Consider the following 25,202-nt stretch of genomic DNA (forward strand, 5'->3'; position numbering starts at 1 on the left):
AAAGTTGAGCAGTATAATTTTGATGATGCACTTCCAACTCATGGTTTATTATAACCCTGCTAGGAGACAGTAAGGTTGCAGGTTGGTCTTCCTTGTTTTTACAATGAAACACATTCATGCCTTCTTCTTCGGGAGAGGTAAAGGTTGAATGCTATATGAGGTCCTCCCCTCTAAAAAGACTGAAGCTGACTGTGTACGTGCAGCCAGACTCAGTTCCTACAGTTCCTGTAAGAGTGCCAGTATTTACCAAGCAGGTGTTCAACTCGGTTTGATATTAATCCTCATTTATTTTATGCTGCTGGTGCAGAGGAATTTCTAGGTAAAGGAACATGACCGTTTGCCAGTATCTATTTTCAGTGAATGAGTCAAACATCAATCGGTGGTGAATTGTTGTCCACAGTTTTGATAAGGTGTTGCTGTTTCTTCTTATTACAGTCCAGGTATTTCTGGTTTATGATGTAGGCGACATATTTCTGGTTTATGATTATTATGATATTATATTTATAATGTAGTATCATATATTTTTAAAATCAACTCTGAATATACCGTTTTATATGTTAGGCTAATAAGTTCACTCTTTATCCTAGTATAAAAAGTAAATTTGATGAAAGACATATTGCAAATTAACAAAGCTTCATTGCAGGTCGAAACACTTTCTATTTAATGATGAGAAGAATATTGGGAACATCAAATCATGAAATGTACCTAAGGACTTCATAACACATTCATAACTTAGAAACACATTCATAAGCAGTAAACATAACATGCATATGTAAACAACCACATTAACTTTAACTGAAAATATAAAATAATGAGTGGTTATAGTTAATAATGATTTGAATGACAAAAACAAACAACAACAACTCTTCGTTTCAACCTTATGAATGGGCCTTGGCCCTTAATGGTTGGCCATGCCCTCGTTATGCTGACGCCAGGGGTTGGGTTACTTTGGGCTACGTGTGGAGTGAGTTGGGGGGGTTGGGGGGTGTACGGTGCGTCGTCGCCATGCGACTCGACCAGAACGTCACACTGCAAACAAGAGTCAGACAATTTGTTATGTCGCGTTCAAACAGTATTTTATATACTACGGAACCCAAAAGGAGCGCAAGTCACCGCGTGATTCATTGATTTACCTGGGAGCCCCCGCTCTCCGGTTTCGTTTGTATTGTTTCAGGAGCCTTCTAAACTTGCACGGTAGAAGCGCGTGAAAAGACCTCGGTTTAAAGTGGCATTCGCTCTTGTATAAGCATGGAGAGAGAGAGAGCGTAAAGGAAAGGGCCGCCGGGACCGATTTGGACATGGACCAGCAGTATTGTGAGCTTTGTGGAAAGATGGAAAACCTGCTTAAATGTGGACGGTGTCGGAACTCTTTCTACTGTAGTAAAGAACACCAGAAAGCGGACTGGAAGAAGCACAAGCAGTTTTGTAAAGAGGCCGAGAAACCACAGTGTCAGCCACAGCCCGAATCAACACAACAGCCCGCACGGACTGCGAAAGGAGGGCAAGACAAGCAGCTAAAAAAGAAAAGCACAGAACAACAGAGTAAAACAGCTTCTCAGAGCACCACAAACACTGGGCTTTCAAATCCGCCTGCAGGTGGCGAAAGAATGAAAGATTTGATCACTTCAGCAACTCGCTCGGGTAGTGTGTCTGACAGCAAGCAGACTGGGGAAGGAATTAAACTCAGCTCTAAGACCAACGGACAAACGATGCCCCCCCCGCAAAAACTGGCTATGGACTATATTGTTCCATGTATGAATAAGCATGGCATTTGTGTTGTTGACAATTTCCTTGGAGAAGAGACTGGACTGAGCATTTTGGAGGATGTGAGAGCCCTCCACAAGACTGGTAAATTTACTGATGGGCAGTTGGTTAGTCAAAGAAGCGACTCCACTAAAGATATACGAGGAGACAAAATAACCTGGACTGAAGGAAGAGAACCTGGTTGTGAGAAGGTAGCCTTTCTCATGAGTCGCATGGACGACATGGTCCGACACTGTAATGGTAAACTGGGAAACTACAGAATAAATGGAAGGACGAAAGTAAGTAAACACTGAAAGTGAGTAGCACATTATTATTAGATTTTAACTCATTGAAATAGCTATTTATCTTCTCCAGGTAGGCATATTTAAAAGTTATGAAAGTCTTAAGCATTTATTTTTGCAGCAACATAATAATCATAATATTGAAAACAATAATAAAATATTTTTAAATGTGTAATAATAATAATATGAATATGGTATCATTAATTATACTATAAGAATATATAATACATACTATAATAACAGATAGGCCTATTCTTGAAATAATATGGAATAAGCATTGGCCTATATCAAGTGCATTCGGAAAGTATTCAGAGCACTTGACTTTTTCCACATTTTGTTACTTTACAGACTTCTAAAATTGATTAAATGGTTTTTTCCCTCACCAATCTACAATCTGCAAATGTATAAAAAAACGGAAGTATCACATTTACCTTTGGCAGCGATTACAGCCTCGAGTCTTCTTGGGTATGACGCAACAAGCTTGACACACCTGTAGTTGGGGAGTTTCTCCCATTCTTCTCTGCAGATCCTCTCAAGCTCTGTCAGGTTGGATGGGGAGCTTCGCTGCCAAGCTACTTTCAGGTCTCTCCAGACATGTTAGATCAGGTTCAAGTCCGGGTTCTGGCTGGGTCACTCAAGGACATTCAGAGACTTGGCTGTGTGCTTAGGGTTGTTGTCCTGTTGGAAGGTGAACCTTCACCCCAGTCTGATGTCCTAAGTGCTCTGGAACAGGTTTTCATCAAGGATCTCTCTGTACTTTGCTCTGTTCATCATTCCCTTGATCCTGCATTTTGGAAAACTCCAACAAGGCCTGATTGGTGGAGTGCTGCAGAGATGGATGTCCTTCTGAAAGGTTCTCCCATCTCCACAGAAGAACTCTGGAGGTCTGTCAGAGTGACCATCGGGTTCTTGGTCTCCTCCCCGTTCAAGGCCCTTCTCCCCCGATTGCTCAGTTTGGCTGGGCGGCCAGCTCTAGGAAGATTGTTGGTGGTTCCAAACTTCCATTTAAGAATGATGGAGGCCACTGTTCTTGGGGACCTTCAATGCTGCAGACATTTTTGCTCCGACATGAACTGGTCAACTGTTGGACCTTATATAGACAGGTGTGTGCCTTTCCAAATGATGTCCAATCAATTGAATTTAAAACAGTGGGACTACAAGTTGTTGAAACATCTCAAGGATGATCAATGTTAACAGGATGCACAGGATGAGTTCAATTTCAAGTCTCATAGCAAAGTATTTCTGGTTTTTATTTGTAATAAATTAGCATACATTTCTAAAAATTTGTTTTCACTTTGTCATTATGGGGTATTGTGGTGTAGATTGAGGAAGAAAAACATTAATTTTATACATTTTAGAATAAGGCTGTAATGTAATAAAATGTGGAAAAAGGCAAGGGGTCTGAAAACTTTCTGAATGCAATGTATGAACGAAAATTTGGAATGTAGCCCTGATATGGATAGGAACCCGTGTCCCTGAGTCTGTCAGTCCAACACCTCACACCTTACACCAAGAGTTCTGAACGTACTAAGGAGCCTACACACACTACCCCCATCCTGCAGAGAGCTCACAAGCCCCCCCCCCCCTTTCTCCAGCTGGTACCCAGTCAGGTCCCTGCGTCTGTCAGTCAAATAACAGTCATTTAATGGGGGGAAATAATAATTGAATAGTGCACATTGCATTCCAGTGGTGGAAAAAGTACTCAATTGTCATACTTGACTAAAAGTAAAGGTACCATAATAGAAAATGACACAAGTGAAAGTCACCCAGTGAATTACGTTTTAAATATACTTAAGTATCAAAAGTAAATGTAATTGCTAAAATATACTTACTTATCAAAAGTAAAAGTGTAAATAATTTAAAATTCCTTATATTGAGCAATCCAGACAACACAATTGTCAATGTTTTATTTATTTTATTTAGGGATAGCAAGGGGCACACTCCCAACACTCAGACATTCTTTACAAGCAAAGCATCTGTGTTTAGTGAGTCCGCCAGATCAGGGGCAGTAGGGATGACCAGGGAAAATGTATGGAGTAAAAAGTACATTATTTTCTTTAGGAATGTACTGAAGTAAAAGTTGTCAAAAATATAAAAATATAATTGCAACATGCAACAATTTCAAAGATTTTACTGAGTTACAGTTCATATAAGGAAGTCAGTCAATTTAAATAAATTCATTAGGCCCTAATCTATGGATTTCACATGACTGGGCAGGGGTACAGCCATGGGTGGGCCTGGGAGGGCATAGGATTATTTTGGAAAAGAAGAAATGCTCACGAACAGGGATGTGAACTAAATTTGTGCACAACATTTGAGAGAAATACATTTTTGTGCGTATGGAACATCTCTGGAATGTTTTATTTCAGCTCATGAAACATGGGATCAACACTTTACATGTTGCGTTTACTTTACAATTTACACTGGAAAAAATATATAAAGTACTTTAAAGCATTTTTTACTTAAGTACTTTACACCACTGCTTGAAACAAAACAAAATCACCAAAATTACTTGATTATTAAATTGTTTAATTCATTTAATATTACATACATTTATTAAGACTTAAACTATTACTACGATATGCTACTTTCCATATGCTAGGATATTTGAGTCTTATGACAAAAAAACAGAGAGAATGGGGTATTCCCGATTACTAAAGAGTCCAGATTCTCTTTCCCTCCATCACTACCTCCTTTTTCGTTGTAAGGACAATGGAGCTCTGTCATCCTAACGTATGTTTTTCAGTTTATTCATGAGGAAAGTGGTGGCAGGATTTGATTTCATGCAGTTATTGGCCATATGTGCTTGGGAGACTACAGCACTACCAATGTGCCACACTCCCACACAACAACCTTTCCCTCTTAACACTAGAACCGCTGGGCCTCGAGGAACCCCGTTCAAGCGAATGAGGAGTGATTCTGTCTGCAACACTCTAACAGTGTAATTCATACATTTCATATATGATATGGCAAAAATTATAATTTGATTGTGTTTATGAAGGCCTTGGGTAACATTAGAATACAATTGTTATTTTATTTCAAATAACACTACAGCATTTCCATTAGTTTATGTTACTGTATGTAAAAACAGAAAACACCCAAATTCAAGTGGTGAATCAATTTTATTTGTGGAGTGCCATTGTTACAACAATGAAACAGAAAGCATATGTGTTCGAACTCGGTAACAGCTTCTGTTTATAATGACAAAATAAAATAAATGCCCCAACCACCAAGACGCACAGTCAGCAAGATGCGTGGTCAAATGATTAAAACATCAGTAGCCTAAACATCATTATAAGCGACAAGTAACCTTGATAAATTGTACAAATCATCAGAAAAGCAATAATGGCATTATAATGAAAATAAGTGTCTATGACAGCAGTCAAAAATAGTTAATTATTGTCAGCTCATGCTCACATTGTGTGCGTCGTCACGCAATTGCATAATTTGGATTTTATTTAGCTGTTATCGGTTGTCCAACAGTTGACAAAAATCTTCATACTTTTCACTTGCTTGACACACAGTGCAATCGAAAAGTATTCAGACCCCTTGACTTTTTCCACATTTGTTACGTTATAGCTTTATTGTAAAATGTATTACAGTGCCTTGCGAAAGTATTCGGCCCCCTTGAACTTTGCGACCTTTTGCCACATTTCAGGCTTCAAACATAAAGATATAAAACTGTATTTTTTTGTGAAGAATCAACAACAAGTGGGACACAATCATGAAGTGGAACGACATTTATTGGATATTTCAAACTTTTTTAACAAATCAAAAACTGAAAAATTGGGCGTGCAAAATTATTCAGCCCCCTTAAGTTAATACTTTGTAGCGCCACCTTTTGCTGCGATTACAGCTGTAAGTCGCTTGAGGTATGTCTCTATCAGTTTTGCACATCGAGAGACTGAAATTTTTTCCCATTCCTCCTTGCAAAACAGCTCGAGCTCAGTGAGGTTGGATGGAGAGCATTTGTGAACAGCAGTTTTCAGTTCTTTCCACAGATTCTCGATTGGATTCAGGTCTGGACTTTGACTTGGCCATTCTAACATCTAACATAATCAAGGGGGCCGAATACTTTCGCAAGGCACTGTACATATATTTTTTTTACAAGTCTACACACTAGGGTAGCTTAGTGGTTAGATCGTTGGACTAGTAACCGAAAGGTTGCAAGTTCAAATCCCCGAGCTGCAAGGTACAAATCTGTCGTTCTGCCCCTGAGCAGGCAGTTAACCCACTGTTCCTAGGCCGTCATTGAAAATAAGAAATTGTTCTTAACTGACTTGCCTAGTAAAAAAAAATTACCCCATAATGAAAAGCAAAAACAGGTTTTTAGAAATGTTTGCAAATGTATTAAAAATAAAAAAAACAGATACCTTATTTACGTAAGTATTCAGACCCTTTGCTGTGAGCTCCGAGACAGCATTGTGTCAAGGCGCAGATCTGGGGAAAGGTACCAAAACATGTCTGCATCATTAAAGGTCCCCAAGAACACAGTGACCTCCATCATTCTTAAATGGAAGAAGTTTTGAATCCACCAAGATTCTTCCTAGAGCTGGCCGCCCAGCCAAACTGAGCAATCGGAGGAGAAAGTCCTTGGTTAGGGAGGTGGCCAAGAACCCGATGTTCACTCTGACATAGCTCAGAGTTCCTCTGTGGAGATGAACCTTCCAGAAGGACAACCATCTCTGCAGCACTCCACCAATCAGGCCTTTGTGGCAGAGTGGCTAGACGGAAGCCACTTCTCAGTAAAAGGAATTTGCCAAAAGGCACCTAAAGGACTCTCAGATTATGAGAAACAAGATTTTATGGTCAGATGAAACCAAGATTGAGCTCTTTGACCTGAATGCCAAGCGTCACGTCTGGAAGAAAACTGGCACCATTTCTACGGTGAAGCATGGTGGTGACAACATCATGCTGTGGGTATGTTTTTCAGCGGCAGGGACTGGGAGGCTAGTCAGGATAGAGGGAAAGATGAACGGAGCAAAGTACAGAGAGATCCTTGATGCAAACCTGCTCCAGAGCGCTCAGAACCTCAGACTGAGGCGAAGGATCAACTTCCAACAGGACATTGACCGCCAAGACAATGCACGAGACAATGCACGAGTGGCTTCAGTACAAGTTTCTGAATGTCCTTGAGTGCCCCAGCCAGAACCTAAAAATAGCTGTGCAGCGACGCTCCCCATCCAACCTGACAGAGCTGCAGAGAAGAATGTGAGAAACTCCCCAAATACAGGTGTGCCAAGCTTGTAGCGTCATACCCAAGAAGACTTGAGGCTGTAATCACTGCCAAAGGTGCTTCAACTAAGTACTGAGTAAAGGGTCTGAATACTTATGTAAATGTGATATTTCAGGTTTTTTATTTTTTACATTTGCAAAAGTGTATAAAAACACTGCCATTGACAGTGGAGTAAAGAAATTTTCCATTTCTCCCCTTGCCAACCCTGATATAGGGTACATACCATTTTGTAGATTATAATTAGAACAAATCAATACAATAGAATGGCCCGTCCTGTTCTTTATTCACAGTTGGTGATTACATAATTATACATTGTTCGCTTTCCCTCGCTCATCAACCCATTTACCCCCTTATTTACCCCCTTTTCCCCCATTATACTTTACTTCATTTATTTAATCTGTTGTTACATGTGTGAAATCAGTTTCGGTATAGTTCAGGTTTAGTTTCGAGTCAATTATTGGGGTGATGGGCATGGCAGGTAGCCTAGTGGTTAGAGCGTTGTGCCAGTAACCGAAAGGTGTGACAAGGTAAACATCTGTCGTTCTGCCCCTGAGCAAAGCTGTTCCCCGGGCGCCAAAGATGTGGATGTTGATTAAGGTAATCCGCTGCACCACTTGATTCAGAGGAGTTGGGTTAAATGCGGAAGACACATTTCAGTTGAAGGCATTCAGTTGTACAACTGACTAGGTATCCCCCCCCCCCCTTTCAACTGTTCGGAGAAGCAGGGGCAACGGGGGATAACCATTCTAACACTTATTTAGGAAAAGTCAAGAACGTAGGGGGCAGTCAAAAGTGTTAAGCCTAAAACAGAAAGGATTTAGCATTGGCTGGCCACATTGGCTGGCCATTCTTTACCCTTTGTCCGCCCTGAACAAGATTATACATGAATTTGGGAATGACGGCCAATCGCTCACGTCCAACTAACGGCGAGGGTGCGGCACACACCTGTGAGCAATGGTCGACCACTGACGGTGTTGGACTGATCGTTGGTTCCGTTGCGTCCCCTACTTTATGATTGAGTTCCTGCCTGACTTTATTGCTTCATTACATGCCAGACCTTACCACACTTGGATATGTATTTAACATATACGCTAACCACATCATATGATATAGCCATCTGATGCCCGACTGCACAGTTAATGATGTGGCACACAACCATTGGTACACATCTAGTCGGGCAGGAACGCAACCTATACTTGTGTGTGAGATCAGTCTTCACCCCTACACGAGACAGAACTGTTCTAGGGTTATAATACAGTACTGTGTTATTCCTCCAGTATCTCCACACACACCAGTTGAGCCACGCTGCTCGTATGCACTCATTAAGTCTAATCTCTTGGCAAACTCTGAAGTCTTAACCATTCTATATACAGAGTTGGTGTGTACTGTTAACCGGTTGACAAGTGATGCAGTTTTTACAAAACAATGGAAAATAATTAAATGCATAGCATTTCGAATACCTTCGATTGAGTTGCATTGCTGCCCCTTGTGCCTCTCTCACCAGCTGTTAATGGTACTCTACTGCCAAACTCTACTTCATTCCACAATCTGTCCCCCTCGGGAGGACTAATTCACTAAGGTATGCATCTGCTGTGGCCCTTATAGGTTCTCGCCAGGGGTTCATTGCAGTCCCCAGGCCCACAGCCAAACTGCTGTGTATCTTCTCTCTCTATTGTTCTGAACTCTCTGATATAAAAACTAGAGTCCATTTCTTTAAACAGGGACTTCCTGGCAGGCTGCACCCAATGCTACTGATAGGCTGTATTTGAGTCATCCATCGCCAGGACGACCTTCACATTTCCTGCATGCGAGGAACGCCCCTTAACCGTCAGCTTTGCGCCCATGCCTCAAAAAGGTTGTGTTTTGTTTTAGAGGACAATTGCCTTAAAGATACACTACGGAAGTTTAGTTTTGTTATTGTTTAAGTCAAATTTTTGCTTCAATGTTGTCTGCATATTATACGTTAATACATTCATTTCCTGTTTTATGAAATCACACATCCATTTAATAGTATTAGGGAAACAATGTATGCTTTTTCTCATGGTTGTGATGTGCCACTCTGTCCAATGAGGTCATTTCTGGACAATGGGTTATTTCTGTCCATTTAGGGTACTTCCTTTGGCTCAAGAGCACCTCTGGGCAGATGCTACATATAGCCTCTTTAAGTTGTTTGACCAATAGAGAAAAAAATACACTGATGTGTCAGTTACTGATGGGTTTTGTTTGGGTGTGTGTCTCTGAACCCTTCGAGCTGCTGTAGTTCTCTCCACACTGTTGGCTAGCAAGGTGACTTGTTTTGTCACAGCTGTGAAGAAGGACGACCCCTGATAGATCCGTGACTGTTTGGACTGTAGATTGGAGGGCTTCCCTTATCAGGCCCTACACACAGACAGACGCACGCATGAAGCTCAACTTTGTGGAAAACAGTGCAGCTCTGCTTGCTTGTCACGCAAGCCCCAGATTCAAGGTCTGTGACCTTTATATCCGAGTGTCTAACCAAACCAGAAACATCTAAACTACTCTGAGAATGTTGCTTTTGGAACCCTAACATGCTCTGTGTCTTGATGTGATGTATCTTCTATCTATAATGATTGGTTCTGTTGTTGACGTGGGGAATGCAAACACAACATTTCACTACAAGCAAAGCCTGGCTTTTGTGGTTACAAGAATTGGTATCTGGTGTCAAGATCTCAAAGTAATATGAAATTACAGCAATACTACACTGGAAATAACACTATGGTATGATCTTAAAGGAAAACAATCCTCTACCTAGAGTACAGATAGGGCTTTCAAGAGAAATTTGATAGGAAGTAATCCGCCCTGCAAGCATGTTTATTTTCTATAATAATTGGACGTTTGCCTCAGTCATTAGTTTGTGAGAAGCAGAGTGGTGTCCAGGCCTGAAGGTTTCATTTGAACATTTTCCGGGTGTTAGGCCTAAACAGTAGGAAAATAAACAGACTGACCATGATATTGTGCGGCGAGTATTCAGACTCCCCTGCCGTATCAGCTAAAAAACAAAAACAAAAACATTATTGTTTCCTTATTGATTGTTTTCCAGAGGTCCTGGGACCTGCCGTATCAGCTAACATTTAAAAAAACAAAAACATTATTGTTTCCTTATTGATTGTTTTCCAGCGGTCCTGGGACCTGCTGTATCAGCTAACAAAAAACAGAAACTACATTATTGTTTCCTTATTGATTGTTTTCCAGAGGTCCTGGGACTTTGCACAAATGCACTCTGTCAAGGTCTTAAAGGATAAGAAAATGTCCCCTTTCTGTGATTGCAAGGCTTTGACTAATTTTCCCCCAAATATTGCACATCTATGTGTTGTCTCTTGTCACTATTTTGAAATATACATGATCACCCAAAGTGTTTGGAGCCTAACACGCTAAAGTTCTTGATTGATGGACTGTGACTTTTAAAATGTGTTCAAAGTTTTAATTTAACGCTTTTCCGGATAATTATATGTACATGTTGAAAGTGTTTATTTGAACACTGTGGGTGTTAAAATTGCTTAGAAGATTTTCCTGTGTACTTTTTTGTTTGACAGTTCAAAGGACATGTCAACTGCAATTGATAGACTTATTCCATTGGGAACAAATGGAAGATACTAGGCGATATTTGGAAAAAGCACAACACCAGATACACTTTTGTACACATTCAAGGAAATTGGCAACAGTTCAATGCAGCTGGTCCCTGTGTCATCTGTGGCCGTGCACTACAACAGGATGTTTCCAGAAGCGCCGAAGCAGTACTTCCTGCAGACACTGATACAGGCAGCAGGGCCATGCTGGTTTCTCTGACCATTAGCACAATAGCATGTTAGCACCTACTAGACAATGAGAAAATGTTCAAGTTACTAGGCAAATAATTGTACACTATCCCCATGGCCCATTGTCTAAATTTTGGATCCACCTGTGCTTCCTAAAGAATCTTACTTATGGGGACCTACAAAATGCAGTGGTCCACACGTGGTAATTGGAAACTTATGGCATAATTCCTCCTGGTTGTCTATACTGGTTAACTCAGGCCTCATATAAAATTCCAAACGCCTTTGGTGAGTTATAGGCTGCGTTAGGGTTGTTTGAACCAGTCCTGGCAGTTTTCTCGCCATTTTTCTCCTGTCTAGGAAGCGCTATTGATTAATTTAGGGGCTTGTTTGGACAGGCAGCGATGCAACGGGTTGACCCTCACAGGCTAAGGAGATAAAGGCTAATGGGTGCTAAAACAGCAATTTAGGGAATGTAAACAAAACAGGCTGAGAACAGGCTGAGAACAGGGTCAGTGTCCAATAAGAAACACACATTTTCATTTTTCGTGGCAAAAATTGTTTTCCGTTGCGTGCCCTAATGAGTACGACCCTGGTGTCTCTGGGTCTGTCCGCCTATACTTCCTCCCTGTTGGTGGGTCGGTGCTGGAGCTCTAGGAAATGCCCAATGCCTCTCTTTACATTCTAAGGTGCAGATGCACAGACTAAGGAGAGACGGTTTTGCCCCGTTGTTTTAATTCAGAAGACCAAGGCTGCTCCAGTCGCCCAGAACTCACAGTGGCTCTGTAGATTCCCTGTGGAAAGTCCCCCTCAGTACAGTCTGAAACTGACAGGAAATAAGAGTTTTATGTTGCTCTGTTTGAGAGGTTATTTAAGAAATGTTCATATCATAGCAACGTCCTTTTTTTTGGATCCTTGAGTGCTTTAACTCCTTTTCTGTGCTGCAGCTCATATGTGAAAACCAAATGAATCCTGGTCCAAATGGGTTCTCATGTGCTTCTGAAATAATGTTGCTTTACCAATGGTTTGAGTGGGGCTACCGACTTTCGTCTCCAGCTGCACAGAAAGCTTTGATATGATGGCACGACTTGTTGTAGCAAATTCTTACAGTAGTGCAATGCTCTTCTGTCGTGATCTTAGGGGACCCACAGCTTTTGCACATTCACGCCCCTGATAAGTTCTAATGTGGTGTGTTTAGCTCTGGGATAGAACTTAAATGTCCACACCCTTGGTGATCCCCAGGACCTAAATTGTTGAACACTGCCGTAAAGAAGAGCATATTTATTGACTATGATTTAATTGGATATTGCATGCAATTTCAAACATGGATGAGTTGCTTCCTGTTATAAGTGAAGTTGCATTGAAAGAGTGAAAACAGTTGCTTTTTAAAACAGCTGCTTTAAGTAAATCTAGCTTAAGGCATAAAACGGTGCACAACCGACGTGAAAGTCAGTCTCACATTAAAAGGTCACTTTGAAGGCAGTTCAGGTACTCCATCTCAAACAACACTAAGTGTCTGTGTCATACAGTAACTCATTAAACGTAAACTGCACACTGCGGGGGTTGTGCATGACCCGTCTCAATCCTCAATTGGCTCGCTAACCTCCCTCCCTTTGACCATAACATATGTGTTTACTCCAACACTGGTTGAGCCTGGCCTGGATGCTCTTCTAGTGCCAGGGCAGGTCCCCACTCCCCGCTAGAGGAACAGCAGCCAGCTAGAAGACAGACAGGCAGCCTCACGCACTGCACGTAGCGCGATCATTAAAATAAATCCTGTCTGGATGGGCTCCAGCTGCCGACACAGCCACCGCTGAGTTTAGATCAGTTCAGCCACTCGTCACCCTGGAGTAACTTGGGCAGTATACCGTTTATACCATATACTGCAGTGGAGGCTGCTGAAGGGAGGACGGCTCATAATAATGGCTGGAACGCAACAAATGGAATGGCATCAAACACATGGAAAGAATGTGTTTGATGTATTTGATACCGTTCCTGTCACGTCTGCTCCCGCTCCCCCTCTCCGGTGCTCGAGGTCACCAGTTCACTCATCATTACGTACACCTGCCACCATCATTACGCGCACCTGCTCTTAATTATGGGACTCACCTGGACTCTATCAACTCATTTACCAAGTCAGCATTGATGTTATGTTTCTCCTGTCCAGACGCTGGTCTTGTTTTGTTTCATGTCCATTTATTATTCAATCCACACCCTGTACTTTCAATTCGTCCGGCTCCCACACCTCGACCGGGCCCGCCAGGCTCGCTCAGGTTGGACGCCAGGTGTCACCCCTAGAGGACTGGGTACTGCCACGTCTGCTCCAGCTACCCCTCTCCAGTGCTCGAGGTCACCAGTTCACTCATTACGCACACTTGCCACAATCGTTACGCTCTTCGGCGCTTAATTATGGGACTCACCTGGACTCCATCACGTCATTTACCTCCCCTATATTTGTCACTTCCTCAGTTTCATTTCCAAGTCAGCATTGATGTTAATGTTTCTCCTGTCCAGATGCTGTTCTTGTTTTGTTTCATGTAAATGTATTATTAAATCCACACCCTGTACTTGCATCACGTCACACGTCTGTCATCACAGAACAGCTATAATTCCACTAATTCCGCTCCAGCCATTAACACAAGCCAGTCCTCCCCAATTAATGTGCCACCAACCTCCTGTGGTATACCCGGGGTATTGGACAAAGCCACAGGATGGTTTTTCAATACTGTCAACAATTTATATTAAGTTTTCAATAAATGTGAATATTTGTACCTCCCTGCAGTCAACTTGTGTTTTACGTTAGGAGATAAAGCAGATTGAGTTCTTCATTTTACCTGTTCCATTATGAAGCTTACCATATTTCCCCAGAACAGATGAGCTCGTCGTGTGTTTATTTTTAAATAGCACAGCAGGAGCCGGTGAGTCCATAGCGTTCTATGCATATCGGCAAGTCTCAGTTGTGCGGCGCACATGAGGTGATGAATTTACGCTTGTATGTAATTCACCAGATATCTTATAATGCCTTTCTGCCGGAAGTCAAACTCTGGATGAGTTATTTGCACAGCTACATTTCTTCCTCTGTGCTTACTATTAGCATTTTTTTCCCTCCTCCGTTTTTCTCCCATCTGCTCAGTGTTCACATGCTGCTCTTCCTTCAGAAAAGCATGCATCACAACTTTGTTCATTTGCACAATTTCTCTTATTTCTCTTATTACACAATTTCTCAATTTCTCTTGACTTTCGGTAACTTTATGAGCTCGATTTCCCTTTGCAATTAGTTTGTTTGTTTTTCACTCATTAGCAGTTAGCAGTGTCTTTGATTTTTGTTTTTGTGCTAATGTTGTTAGCATTCCGGTAATAGAAGGCCAATTAGCTTTTCTTGCGTTTTTAGCTCCCGCTTGTGTGCTATGCCGGTAATATCCCGGAATGAGAGAAGGATGGTATCACGATATGAAAATGTGGATACTACCCAACCCTACTCTGGAGGTGGCGCGTGTGAGAGATCGAGCAGGATGAGAGAGCAGCAGACCATTCTCACGCACACACTGACACACTCACTGAGGTGCATTCACACAGACACACACTCATTTTCAAACCATGCAATTACACAGAAAGACTGAAATATGCACGGACACCCTCACCTTCAGACACACAAACACAGGAATACTCAGACATTTACACTCAGATACAGATACACTCACTCAGATACAGACACACTCACTCCAAGTGTGCAAGAGTGGAGTGTTGAAGTGTATTGTGCGCAATGCCTACAAGTGCAATATAGCCTATTCCATTTATGTGGCCTTATACAGTTCAGAGCTGTGACCCATTCATGCATTGTGCCTACAGTAAGCGAGTACCTCGCTCCAATACATTTTTATTCCATAACGCATACATTGGCTTTGTCATATCTGCTTGCAGCAGTGCGGAAGACAATGTAACTGATCACCAACTTTGTTAACATAAAGCGTTCATTAAGCATCTGGAAAATAAAGTAACGAGCAGAAATGTCAGGTCATAGTTACCAAATGACTCTCAACCCCCATAACAGTCTTGTTATGCATATTAAGTGCTTACAGTATAAGATGTTTCTTGTATTTTGTAGACTGCTGTTGTGTCATAATAAGGTATGTGTAGGGTTGCAACATTCTTGGAACTTTGAATCAATTCTCTGGTTTTCCCAAAATCTCAGTTGGAGGATTCCCAGATTCAGGAGCGAATAAGCAGAAATTCCGTAATCCTCCAAACAGGATTTCTAGAAAACCAGGGAAGTTGTTGAAAGTTTCCGGAATTTTGCAACCCCAGGTTTAATATGGGCACTGTCTGTATGAAGGCGGTATGGCTGCCAACCCCCTCACCCACCCTTCTCTCCATTCACATGCCCTCTCTCGATGGAAATCGCTCTTGCACAGCACTAATGGTTGGAATAATGGATTGTGGGGGCTGTCATCTGTCATGCGTAGCCTGTCACTGACTGCCGGCTGCAGCGTGGAGATCACTCTACGGAATCCGAGGGCGAGCGCAGCGAGATCTAAGAATTTATCCCCCAAAAATGTAACGTCATTTAGCCGAAGCTCTTATCCAGTGACTTACAGGAGTATTTAGGGTTAAGTGCCTTGCTCAAGGGCACATCAACAGATTTTTCACCTAATCGGCTCAGGATTGGAACCAGCGACTTTTCAGTTACTGGCCCAATGCTCTTAACCGCTAGGCTACCTGCCGCCCTATCCTGATGAGCTAAGCAGATTTTTTTTCCCTCAAATCTTTGCGTGCCCTTGTTCCCAATGTTCCGACCTCAACATTCCAAAACTTTCTAGGATGGATTGTTCTGTTGTGCAAAAAAAAAAAAAAGACCTTGGTTATCACCAACTCTGGCCTTCACTTCACGGCATGGTTTCCACACACACACACACACACGCACACGCACACGCACACACACACACACACACACACACACACACACACCTATGGTCACCACTGCCTATACCAGTTAGACTCAAGGTCTGACCCAGAGCGCCGGTGACCGATTTCGTGACCTCCGACCCCCTTTCCTCCCTTTGATTTCCTTTCTTTTGCGTGCAGGCCTCTCTTAAATAAAAAGACGAGGGGGTTTCCACCATCTGGAAATGACCCTGGCAGAGCGGCGTGAACGTGAGACGTGCAGAACATCCTGGTGGTTAACAGCCTCCCGTCCCCCTTTCCCCTCATCTCATCTCACCCCTCCGTCCTCATCCCTCCTCCACAGATGGAAAAGAGATCAGAAGGCCTTCCAGGTCACAAATAAACACATACAGAGAGAGCCCAGCGATCTGGGGAAAACGGCAGTGTAAGCAGTCTCATGTCATAGTATCATACAGTCCTGTGGGGTGGTGGATTACACTCTGGCCCTCGTTGACAGTCTAAGGACCTATCGGAATTCTGTTATTAGTTTAGCATAGTTATGATTATTGTAGAACATAATTGAAGAGGACTTGCTATAGGAACTTGACAGGAATATTGTTTGGAAAGCAGGTCGAATTCAGAGTGTTGTCAGTTTGCATACTTTGGAATTGAATGGTAACAGATTTGTAGCATCAATGTCTTCTGTTTCTGTGATTAGATATGAAATATATACGGTAACACTTTATTTGGATAGTCCAAAATAAGTGGTTTGTATATGATTTGTAGATGTTCAGTAGTTGACAGTTCAATAACTGTCAACAACATTTCAACTAACTATCCACTAACCTTAGCCCTAATCTTAACCTTAGCAAGCAATTGCTTATCAACAGATAGTTGTCCCCCATGACTAAATGAGTCCCCTTCCGTCAGTATGTTTGTTCGCCACACATGATTTCTCAGGCACCACTGGACTGATTTTGATAAACATTTGCGTGAATGATGTGTCTTGCCACAGAGATCTGGCATTTACAAAATTACACTGATTGTCCAGATGGTGGCGCATTAACAAGCTAGTTAAAATTTGCCTCAGGAACCCAGGGATTTTCCACCCTTTAGAATTTTGTGAAAAACACTTAAAATGCAACTCAGACAAAAAATGTGGCATCTATGGACAAAAGTCTCTCAACACAATATTTTCCAGACTAGTACCTAAAACAACATGAAATTTGGCACACATGCTCAGGGATATGAGTCTAGCTAACCCATGCGATATCTCAGACACCACTGGCCCAATTTTGATTAAATTTGGGTGAATGATGCATCTTGCAACAGAGATCTGTCATTTATAAAATTACACTAATTGAACCAAGGGGGGTGCGGCATCATTCATGGGGGACGACATGTTTACTGTCGCCTTGTTTGACCATCTGTACTTTCAAGTTTCAAGTTTTATTGTCACATGCACAAGTACAGTGAAATGATTTTTTTGCAAGCTCTTTCCTAACAATGAATGAATCAATATCAGAGCACAGTGCCGTCTCTTTTGATATGTAGATCATCTATATGGGACTATCCAAATAAAGTCTGACAAAATATACTACTTTGCGACTACTCAATTGTAGTCTATGTCCTTGGAAGTACTATACATCTCCAATGACTGAGCAAAAGACGTGTGTGTGTGTGTGTTTGTCCCTCCACTTTGGCCTGGTCCCGTGGCAATACCCGAGAACCAAAAGGATGTATCCATTTATACAAAAATAAAATAAAGAGGATGTATCTGTGTATAAAAATAATCCAGCTGGCTTTTTTTTTCTTCCCACCCACGGTTTATTACGTAACAACTTGTGCCGTGTGACCCAGAGACCGACATAATAAATAATTGTTTTCTAACACTTGAAGTAAAGGCCAGACCGATGACACAGCAAAAACAACTTGGCTACTCCAATTAGCCTCTTTTCTTTCATATCAGCCCAGCAAGCGTGTCAATCTCCTCTCTGCCTCGTCTTTCACATATCAGCAATTATGAATAACAAGCTCCCCTTTTTGTTTGTGATTCTCTTTTTTGTTAGCATGCATTGAACGGGAATAATTTTGTATATACTTTTTATACACATATGAATTTCAACAGCAGTATTATCAATTATGAATCAACGAGACTTCTGAAATGACATGACAATTTCATAATAGGAAATATGCTGTTCTGTTATATGCTTTACCAGAGTGTAGCCTAATCGTGGAGGCAAGTATTCTGAAGTGACATAGAATAGCCTGTTAAAAGGGGTCACTTTAAACAATTGGCTATGCGTTAATCATTTGTTGTGAAACGCATTGTAATGATTGTCACAAAATGTATTTAAAAATGAATTTGGAAGCAACAGCCAAGCAACTGAATTGCATCTGCAATGATATCCTCAACCGGTGTCATTTATTGCTGACTTGCATGGACAGCTCAGAAATAGGTGTTGAAAGTATGTCTACTGTTGGGAAGCATTTTTATCTTGTGACAACTTTTACAACACTGTCAAAATGGCTGCCCAAAATATTTCCTCCTAACATGTCCTTCTCATGTTCTTTTTCAGGCCATGGTGGCCTGTTACCCAGGCAACGGGACTGGGTATGTACGTCATGTGGATAACCCTAACGGCGATGGGAGATGTGTAACGTGTATTTACTATCTCAATAAAGACTGGGAGGCTAAGGTATGTCAATACAATGAACTGAAAGCAAACTTTATGTCCAATATTTAGTTTATTTTTTAAATGTTTTCTGCTACTAACCCCAAATTTGCCTTTTCTGGTTGTAAACTGATTCTCAGTTTGTGGAGACTTCACCAGGTAAAGAAGTATTTTTCATTACAAGATGAAGATGGCATGGGAAAGACTACATATTTTGGTCAAATTCTAACCAGTAAAAAAAAACATATTCCTTATTTTTCTGGTTCCTTAAAAAAAACAGTAGACCTATACAAGGCCTATTCATCAAAGATGCCATAATGACGTCGTTGCAACCAGTTTTCTCTGCTGGGAACAACTTTGTATATTGACTCTGTTAATTCCATGCCGTCATTGTAAATAAGAATTTGTTCTTAACTGACCTGCCTAGTTAAATAAATTCCATGCCAGTCACAGTTCAGTCACCCTTTAGAGGTCAGTTTCTGGATGTACTTCCAAAGTTCACCAACCAGCCCACTAAATGAGTTTATGCAGAGGGGAGAAGTGTTGATCGATAAAGTGAGGGGAAAGGGGGGTGTCTAAGCAGGTACTGACACGCTATGGATGAATCCCACACATACTATACAATGACTCCATTGCCTGGCTTCTGAAACTCCTTGTTCCAGAAACCAGTGGGTTGGGCCAGAGGCAGAAGTCATTTTGAAAATGTATCATTGGCTTTGATACTCTGATTGGTTAGAGATGATCCAATCACTGATGACTTTGTTTTGGAAAGCACCCCTCATTTTGACGTCACCACAGACGACTTTAACAATGGCAGTCTGACTGAAGTGTGTAGCAAATGATAGAGCAGCGGAAGAACTCAGTTTGCGTCGTCAGGTAACTGACTCCATACCATATGTATGGTGTCCATATAAGGACAGCCTCTGATGGACACCAACACCTTGTGAATCTGTTCTAATATGGCAGCCATACATGCTACAGTGTGACGGCTGACTATGGAGTCCTGTTGGGACGGAAAACATGTAATGGACACAGTCTGCATAATTTACAGCTAATGTGGGCACTCACTGCTATTACATTTTCATGTAATTGCACAAATAATGCTCACAATCCCACGCGCACACACAGGCATTCATGCACCAAAGGGAGTGGCAGTAACTGCTAGAACCAACCCCAGGGCTACCACTAGAACATTGTGATTGCAGGTGGAAACTATGCTGGAATGGGGATGACAGGGAGGCAGCTCCTCTCACACTCCCTTCTCTTTTCCCCTGATCTTTGCCTTTGCTGACCCTCCTCTCAGATCTGAAAGAATCAACGTGAATAAGGAGATAGGGAGTTATCAGTTTGGAATCCGCTAGTGGGGTCGTATAGTAGGGCTGCAGCCAAGGTCCTAGTAAGACTCAACAGAAGAGAAGCTGTCAGTCTCACTGCCCTACAGGCCTGGTGTAAGATTAGCAGCTAATTAGGAAATTAGGACCACTTAGAGATTTTACCTGGGTCATGTTCAGTAAGGAGAAAACGGAGTGAAACAAGGAACTACCTAAACTTTTCCAATAAGGACACAGATTTGAATTTACTGTTGTTTAATTTGCCTATGGTGTGCCCTACTGAGCACGACAGTAAACTTGCAAATGCCTCACCATCGGACACCCAAAACATTTTGTTGTAGCCCTAAACCAGCACACCTGATTCAACTAATCAAGGGCTAGATGATTAGTTGACGAGTTAAATCAGGTGTGCTAGCTCTGGAATATCACATAAATGGAATGGCTAGAGGTCTCCGTGGAATGGTTTGAGGAATGCTGGAGAAGTTGATAGCAGCTGAGGTTCTATCAATAGATGCATCATCAGTGTTTCCAACATCCAGTCATCCAGTACCCCCGGACAAGCACACCTGATTCAACTTGTCAACTAATCATCAAGCCCTCAATTAGTTGAATTAGGTGAGTTTGTCCAGGGCTACAACAAAAATGTGTGCTGTTGGGGACCAGGGTTTACTTATTTAAAAAATAATACCTGAGAACCCGGGAATTATTGTCAGACAGCTCCCGTCAAGGGCTGTTCTGAGACCCTAGGTGAAGCCAAGGGCCGGGAGACAGCTCTTGGAGGGAGTTGTCACATGATCATTTCTGGGTATGTGGGCATTATTGCTTTTAGAAAATGTTTGCCAACATATTTATAAAAATATTCATTACAAGTACATTTGGTTTTGCATTCTGAAATTGCTCCCCGAGCTGGCTGGTCTTTAGTTATTTTCTCATGTTTTTACCCAGTCCTTAATTCAAATAATATTCATTCAACATAGCTATGCTAAACAAATCATTGGCATGTAGCTAGTTAGCAGAGATTCAATGATGATGAGACAAGAACCTCAAATAATGATTTAATAAATATCCAATAGGCTAGTTGGTGATGTTAATAGTTACGTTTTCCGTTGATGGCACACGAATGGAAGAACTGGTCGTGTTATTTTCTCATGTTTTGGCCCAGTCGTTAATTATATTCATTCGACGTTGCTATGCTAAACAAATCGTTGACATGTAGATAGCATTCGATGATGAGAGACAAGAACTTCAATAAATAAGGATTTAATAAATATTAATACATATCCCACACTGCGCTGGTTAATCACGGAATCGAAGAGTGTTTACGGTTTCCATGGTAAATGATTAGGTTCACGTTCGTTCTTGGGCTAGATAGCCTACTGGCACAGAGATCGCATTTGTCAAATGATACATTGTTGCACATGACGCAGACAACTGTTGCAAACCAAATAGTATTTTTTTCCCAAGGGAGATTAAGTTTATGAATTTCCTGCCTGGGCTGCGGGACAGTGGAATGAACACGTCATGGTATATTGCGGGAGTTGTTGTCCCACAGATCAACCAATCAGCATCCAGGATCCAAACAACCTGTTTTATAATGGTCTACATTAGGAACTCTACTAAGAGGTAGATGATTCCAGTGGGTCTTAATAGCTGCTAATACACTGTGAAGGAAAAATATAAACGCAACATGCAACAATTTCAAAGATTTTACTGAGTTACAGTTCATAAGGAAATCTGTCAATTGAAATAAATAAATTAGGCCCTAATGTATGGATTTCACATGACTGGGAATATAGATAGGCATCTGTTGGTCACAGATACCTTAAAAGAAAGGGAGTGGATCACATTTTCCTTCATGCAGGGCAACACATCTCCTTCGCATAGAGTTGATCAGGCTGTTGATTGTGGCATGTTGCCCCACTCTTCTTCAATGGCTGTGCGAAGTTGCTGGATATTGGCTGGAACACACTGTCGTACACGTCGATCAAGAGCATCCCAAACATGCTCAATGGGTGACATGGCTGGTGAGTATGCAGGCCATGTAAAACTGGGACATTTTCAGCTTCCAGGAATTGTGTGCAGGTCCTTGTGACATGGGGCCGTGCTTTATTGTGCTGAAACATGAGGTGATGCCGATGGATGAATGGCACGACAATGGGACTCAGGATCTTGTCACGGCATCTCTGTGCATTCAAATTGCAATCAATAAAATGCAATTGTTTTCGTTGCAAACCGCTCGCCCACACGACACCATACACACTGTCTGCCATCTGCCCGGTAGTCATCCATGAAGTCGGTTACGACTTCCAAACTGCAAGACCTTGGTGAGGACGACAAGCACAAAGATAAGCTTCAATGAGATGGTTTCTGACAGAAATTCTTTGGTTGTGCAAATCCACAGTTTCATCGGCTGGTCTCAGACAATCCCGCAAGTGATGAAGCCAGATGTGGGGTCCTGGGCTGGCGTGGTTACACGTGGTCTGCGGTTCTGAGGTCGGTTGGATGTGCTGCAAAATTCTCTAAAACAACAACACAACACATTTTAGAGTGGACTTTTATTGTCCCCAGAACAAGGTGCACCTGATCATGCTGTTTAATCAGCTTCTTAATATGCCACACATGTCAGGTTGGTGGATTATCTTGGCAAATTAGAAATGCTCACTAATAACAGCGATGTAAGAAAATGTGTGCCAAAATGTGAGAGAAATAAGCTTTTTGTGCATATGGAAAATGTCTGGGATATTTTGTTTCTGCTCATGAAACATGGGACCAACACTTGTTGCAATTATATTTTTGTTCAGTTTATTTCAGAGCACATAATAAAAAATCAAATCAAATTTTATTTGTCACATACACATGGTTAGCAGATGTTAATGCGAGTGTAGCGAAATGCTTGTGCTTCTAGTTCCGACAATGCAGTAATAACCAACAAGTAATCTAACTAACAATTCCTAAACTACTGTCTTATACACAGTGTAAGGGGATAAAGAATATGTACATAAGGATATATGAATGAGTGATGGTACAGAGCAGCATAGGCAAGATACAGTAGATGGTATCGAGTACAGTATATACAGTGCCTTGCGAAAGTATTTGGCCCCCTTGAACTTTGCGACCTTTTGCCACATTTCAGGCTTCAAACATAAAGATATAAAACTGTATTTTTTTGTGAAGAATCAACAACAAGTGGGACACAATCATGAAGTGGAACGACATTTATTGGATATTTCAAACTTTTTTAACAAATCAAAAACTGAAAAATTGTGCGTGCAAAATTATTCAGCCCCTTTACATTCAGTGCAGCAAACTCTCTCCAGAAGTTCAGTGAGGATCTCTGAATGATCCAATGTTGACCGAAATGACTAATGATGATAAATACAATCCACCTGTGTGTAATCAAGTCTCCGTATAAATGCACCTGCCCTGTGATAGTCTCAGAGGTCCGTTAAAAGCGCAGAGAGCATCAAGAAGAACAAGGAACACACCAGGCAGGTCCGAGATACTGTTGTGAAGAAGTTTAAAGCCGGATTTGGATACAAAAAGATTTCCCAAGCTTTAAACATCCCAAGGAGCACTGTGCAAGCGATAATATTGAAATGGAAGGAGTATCAGACCACTGCAAATCTACCAAGACCTGGCCGTCCCTCTAAACTTTCAGCTCATACAAGGAGAAGACTGATCAGAGATGCAGCCAAGAGGCCCATGATCACTCTGGATGAACTGCAGAGATCTACAGCTGAGGTGGGAGACTCTGTCCATAGGACAACAATCAGTCGTATATTGCACAAATCTGGCCTTTATGGAAGAGTGGCAAGAAGAAAGCCATTTCTTAAAGATATCCATAAAAAGTGTCATTTAAAGTTTGCCACAAGCCACCTGGGAGACACACCAAACATGTGGAAGAAGGTGCTCTGGTCAGATGAAACCAAAATTGAACTTTTTGGCAACAATGCAAAACGTTATGTTTGGCGTAAAAGCAACACAGCCCATCACCCTGAACACACCATACCCACTGTCAAACATGGTGGTGACAGCATTATGGTTTGGGCCTGCTTTTCTTCAGCAGGGACAGGGAAGATGGTTAAAATTGATGGGAAGATGGATGGAGCCAAATACAGGACCATTCTGGAAGAAAACCTGATGGAGTCTGCAAAAGACCTGAGACTGGGACGGAGATTTGTCTTCCAACAAGACAATGATCCAAAACATAAAGCAAAATCTACAATGGAATGGTTCAAAAATAAACATATCCAGGTGTTAGAATGGCCAAGTCAAAGTCCAGACCTGAATCCAATCGAGAATCTGTGAAAAGAACTGAAACTGCTGTTCACAAATGCCCTCCATCCAACCTCACTGAGCTCGAGCTGTTTTGCAAGGAGGAATGGGAAAAATTCAGCCTCTCGATGTGCAAAACTGATAGAGACATACCCCAAGCGACTTACAGCTGTAATCGCAGCAAAAGGTGGCGCTACAAAGTATTATTAACTTAAGGGGGCTGAATAATTTTGCACGCCCAATTTTTCAGTTTTTGATTTGTTAAAAAGTTTGAAATATCCAATAAATGTCATTCCACTTCATGATTGTGTCCCACTTATTGTTGATTCTTCACAAAAAATACAGTTTTATATCTTTATGTTTGAAGCCTGAAATGTGGCAAAAGTTCGCAAAGTTCAAGGGGGCCGAATACTTTCACAAGGCACTGTATATATGAGATGAGTATGTAAACAAAGTAGCATAGTTAAAGTGGCTAGTGATACATGTATTACATAAAGATGCAGTAGATGATATAGAGTACAGTATATACGTATACATATGAGATGAATAATGTAGGGTATGTAAACATTATATTAGGTAGCATTGTTTAAAGTGGCTAGTGATATATTTGACATTTCCCATCAATTCCCATTATTAAAGTGGCTGTAGTTGAGTCAGTGTGTTGGCAGCAGCCACTCAATGTTAGTGGTTGCTGTTTAACCTGTTGCGTCACGCAATCCCGGATCCCGGATTCTATTTATAGCCTCAAGCTCATTAGCATAACGCAACGTTAACTATTCATGAAAATCGCAAATGAAATGAAATAAATATATTTGCTCTCAAGCTTAGACTTTTGTTAACAACACTGTCATCTCAGATTTTCAAAATATGCTTTTCAACCATAGCTAAACAAGCATTTGTGTAAGAGTATTGATTGCTAACATAGCTATAAGCCTAGAATTCAGCCAGCAACATTTTCACAAAAACAAGAAAATCATTAAAATAAA

At 41.5% G+C, this 25,202-nt stretch overlaps 1 protein-coding gene across 2 annotated transcripts in view; it reads left to right on the plus strand.

Moving 5' to 3' along the window:
* The first annotated feature begins 979 nt into the window (after positions 1–979).
* LOC135521209 (egl nine homolog 1-like) overlaps positions 980–25,202 on the plus strand; it is a 46,441-nt gene continuing 22,218 nt past the window's right edge. For both annotated transcript variants that reach the window (XM_064947140.1, XM_064947146.1), the window contains exons 1-2: positions 980–2,042; positions 18,515–18,634. In XM_064947140.1, the coding sequence (XP_064803212.1) occupies positions 1,299–2,042; positions 18,515–18,634 (864 nt within the window). In that variant the 5' untranslated portion in view covers positions 980–1,298. The remainder of the gene's footprint in view (positions 2,043–18,514; positions 18,635–25,202) is intronic.

The sequence above is a fragment of the Oncorhynchus masou genome, chromosome 4 (assembly GCF_036934945.1).
Source record: "Oncorhynchus masou masou isolate Uvic2021 chromosome 4, UVic_Omas_1.1, whole genome shotgun sequence".
Lineage (NCBI taxonomy): Eukaryota > Metazoa > Chordata > Actinopteri > Salmoniformes > Salmonidae > Oncorhynchus > Oncorhynchus masou.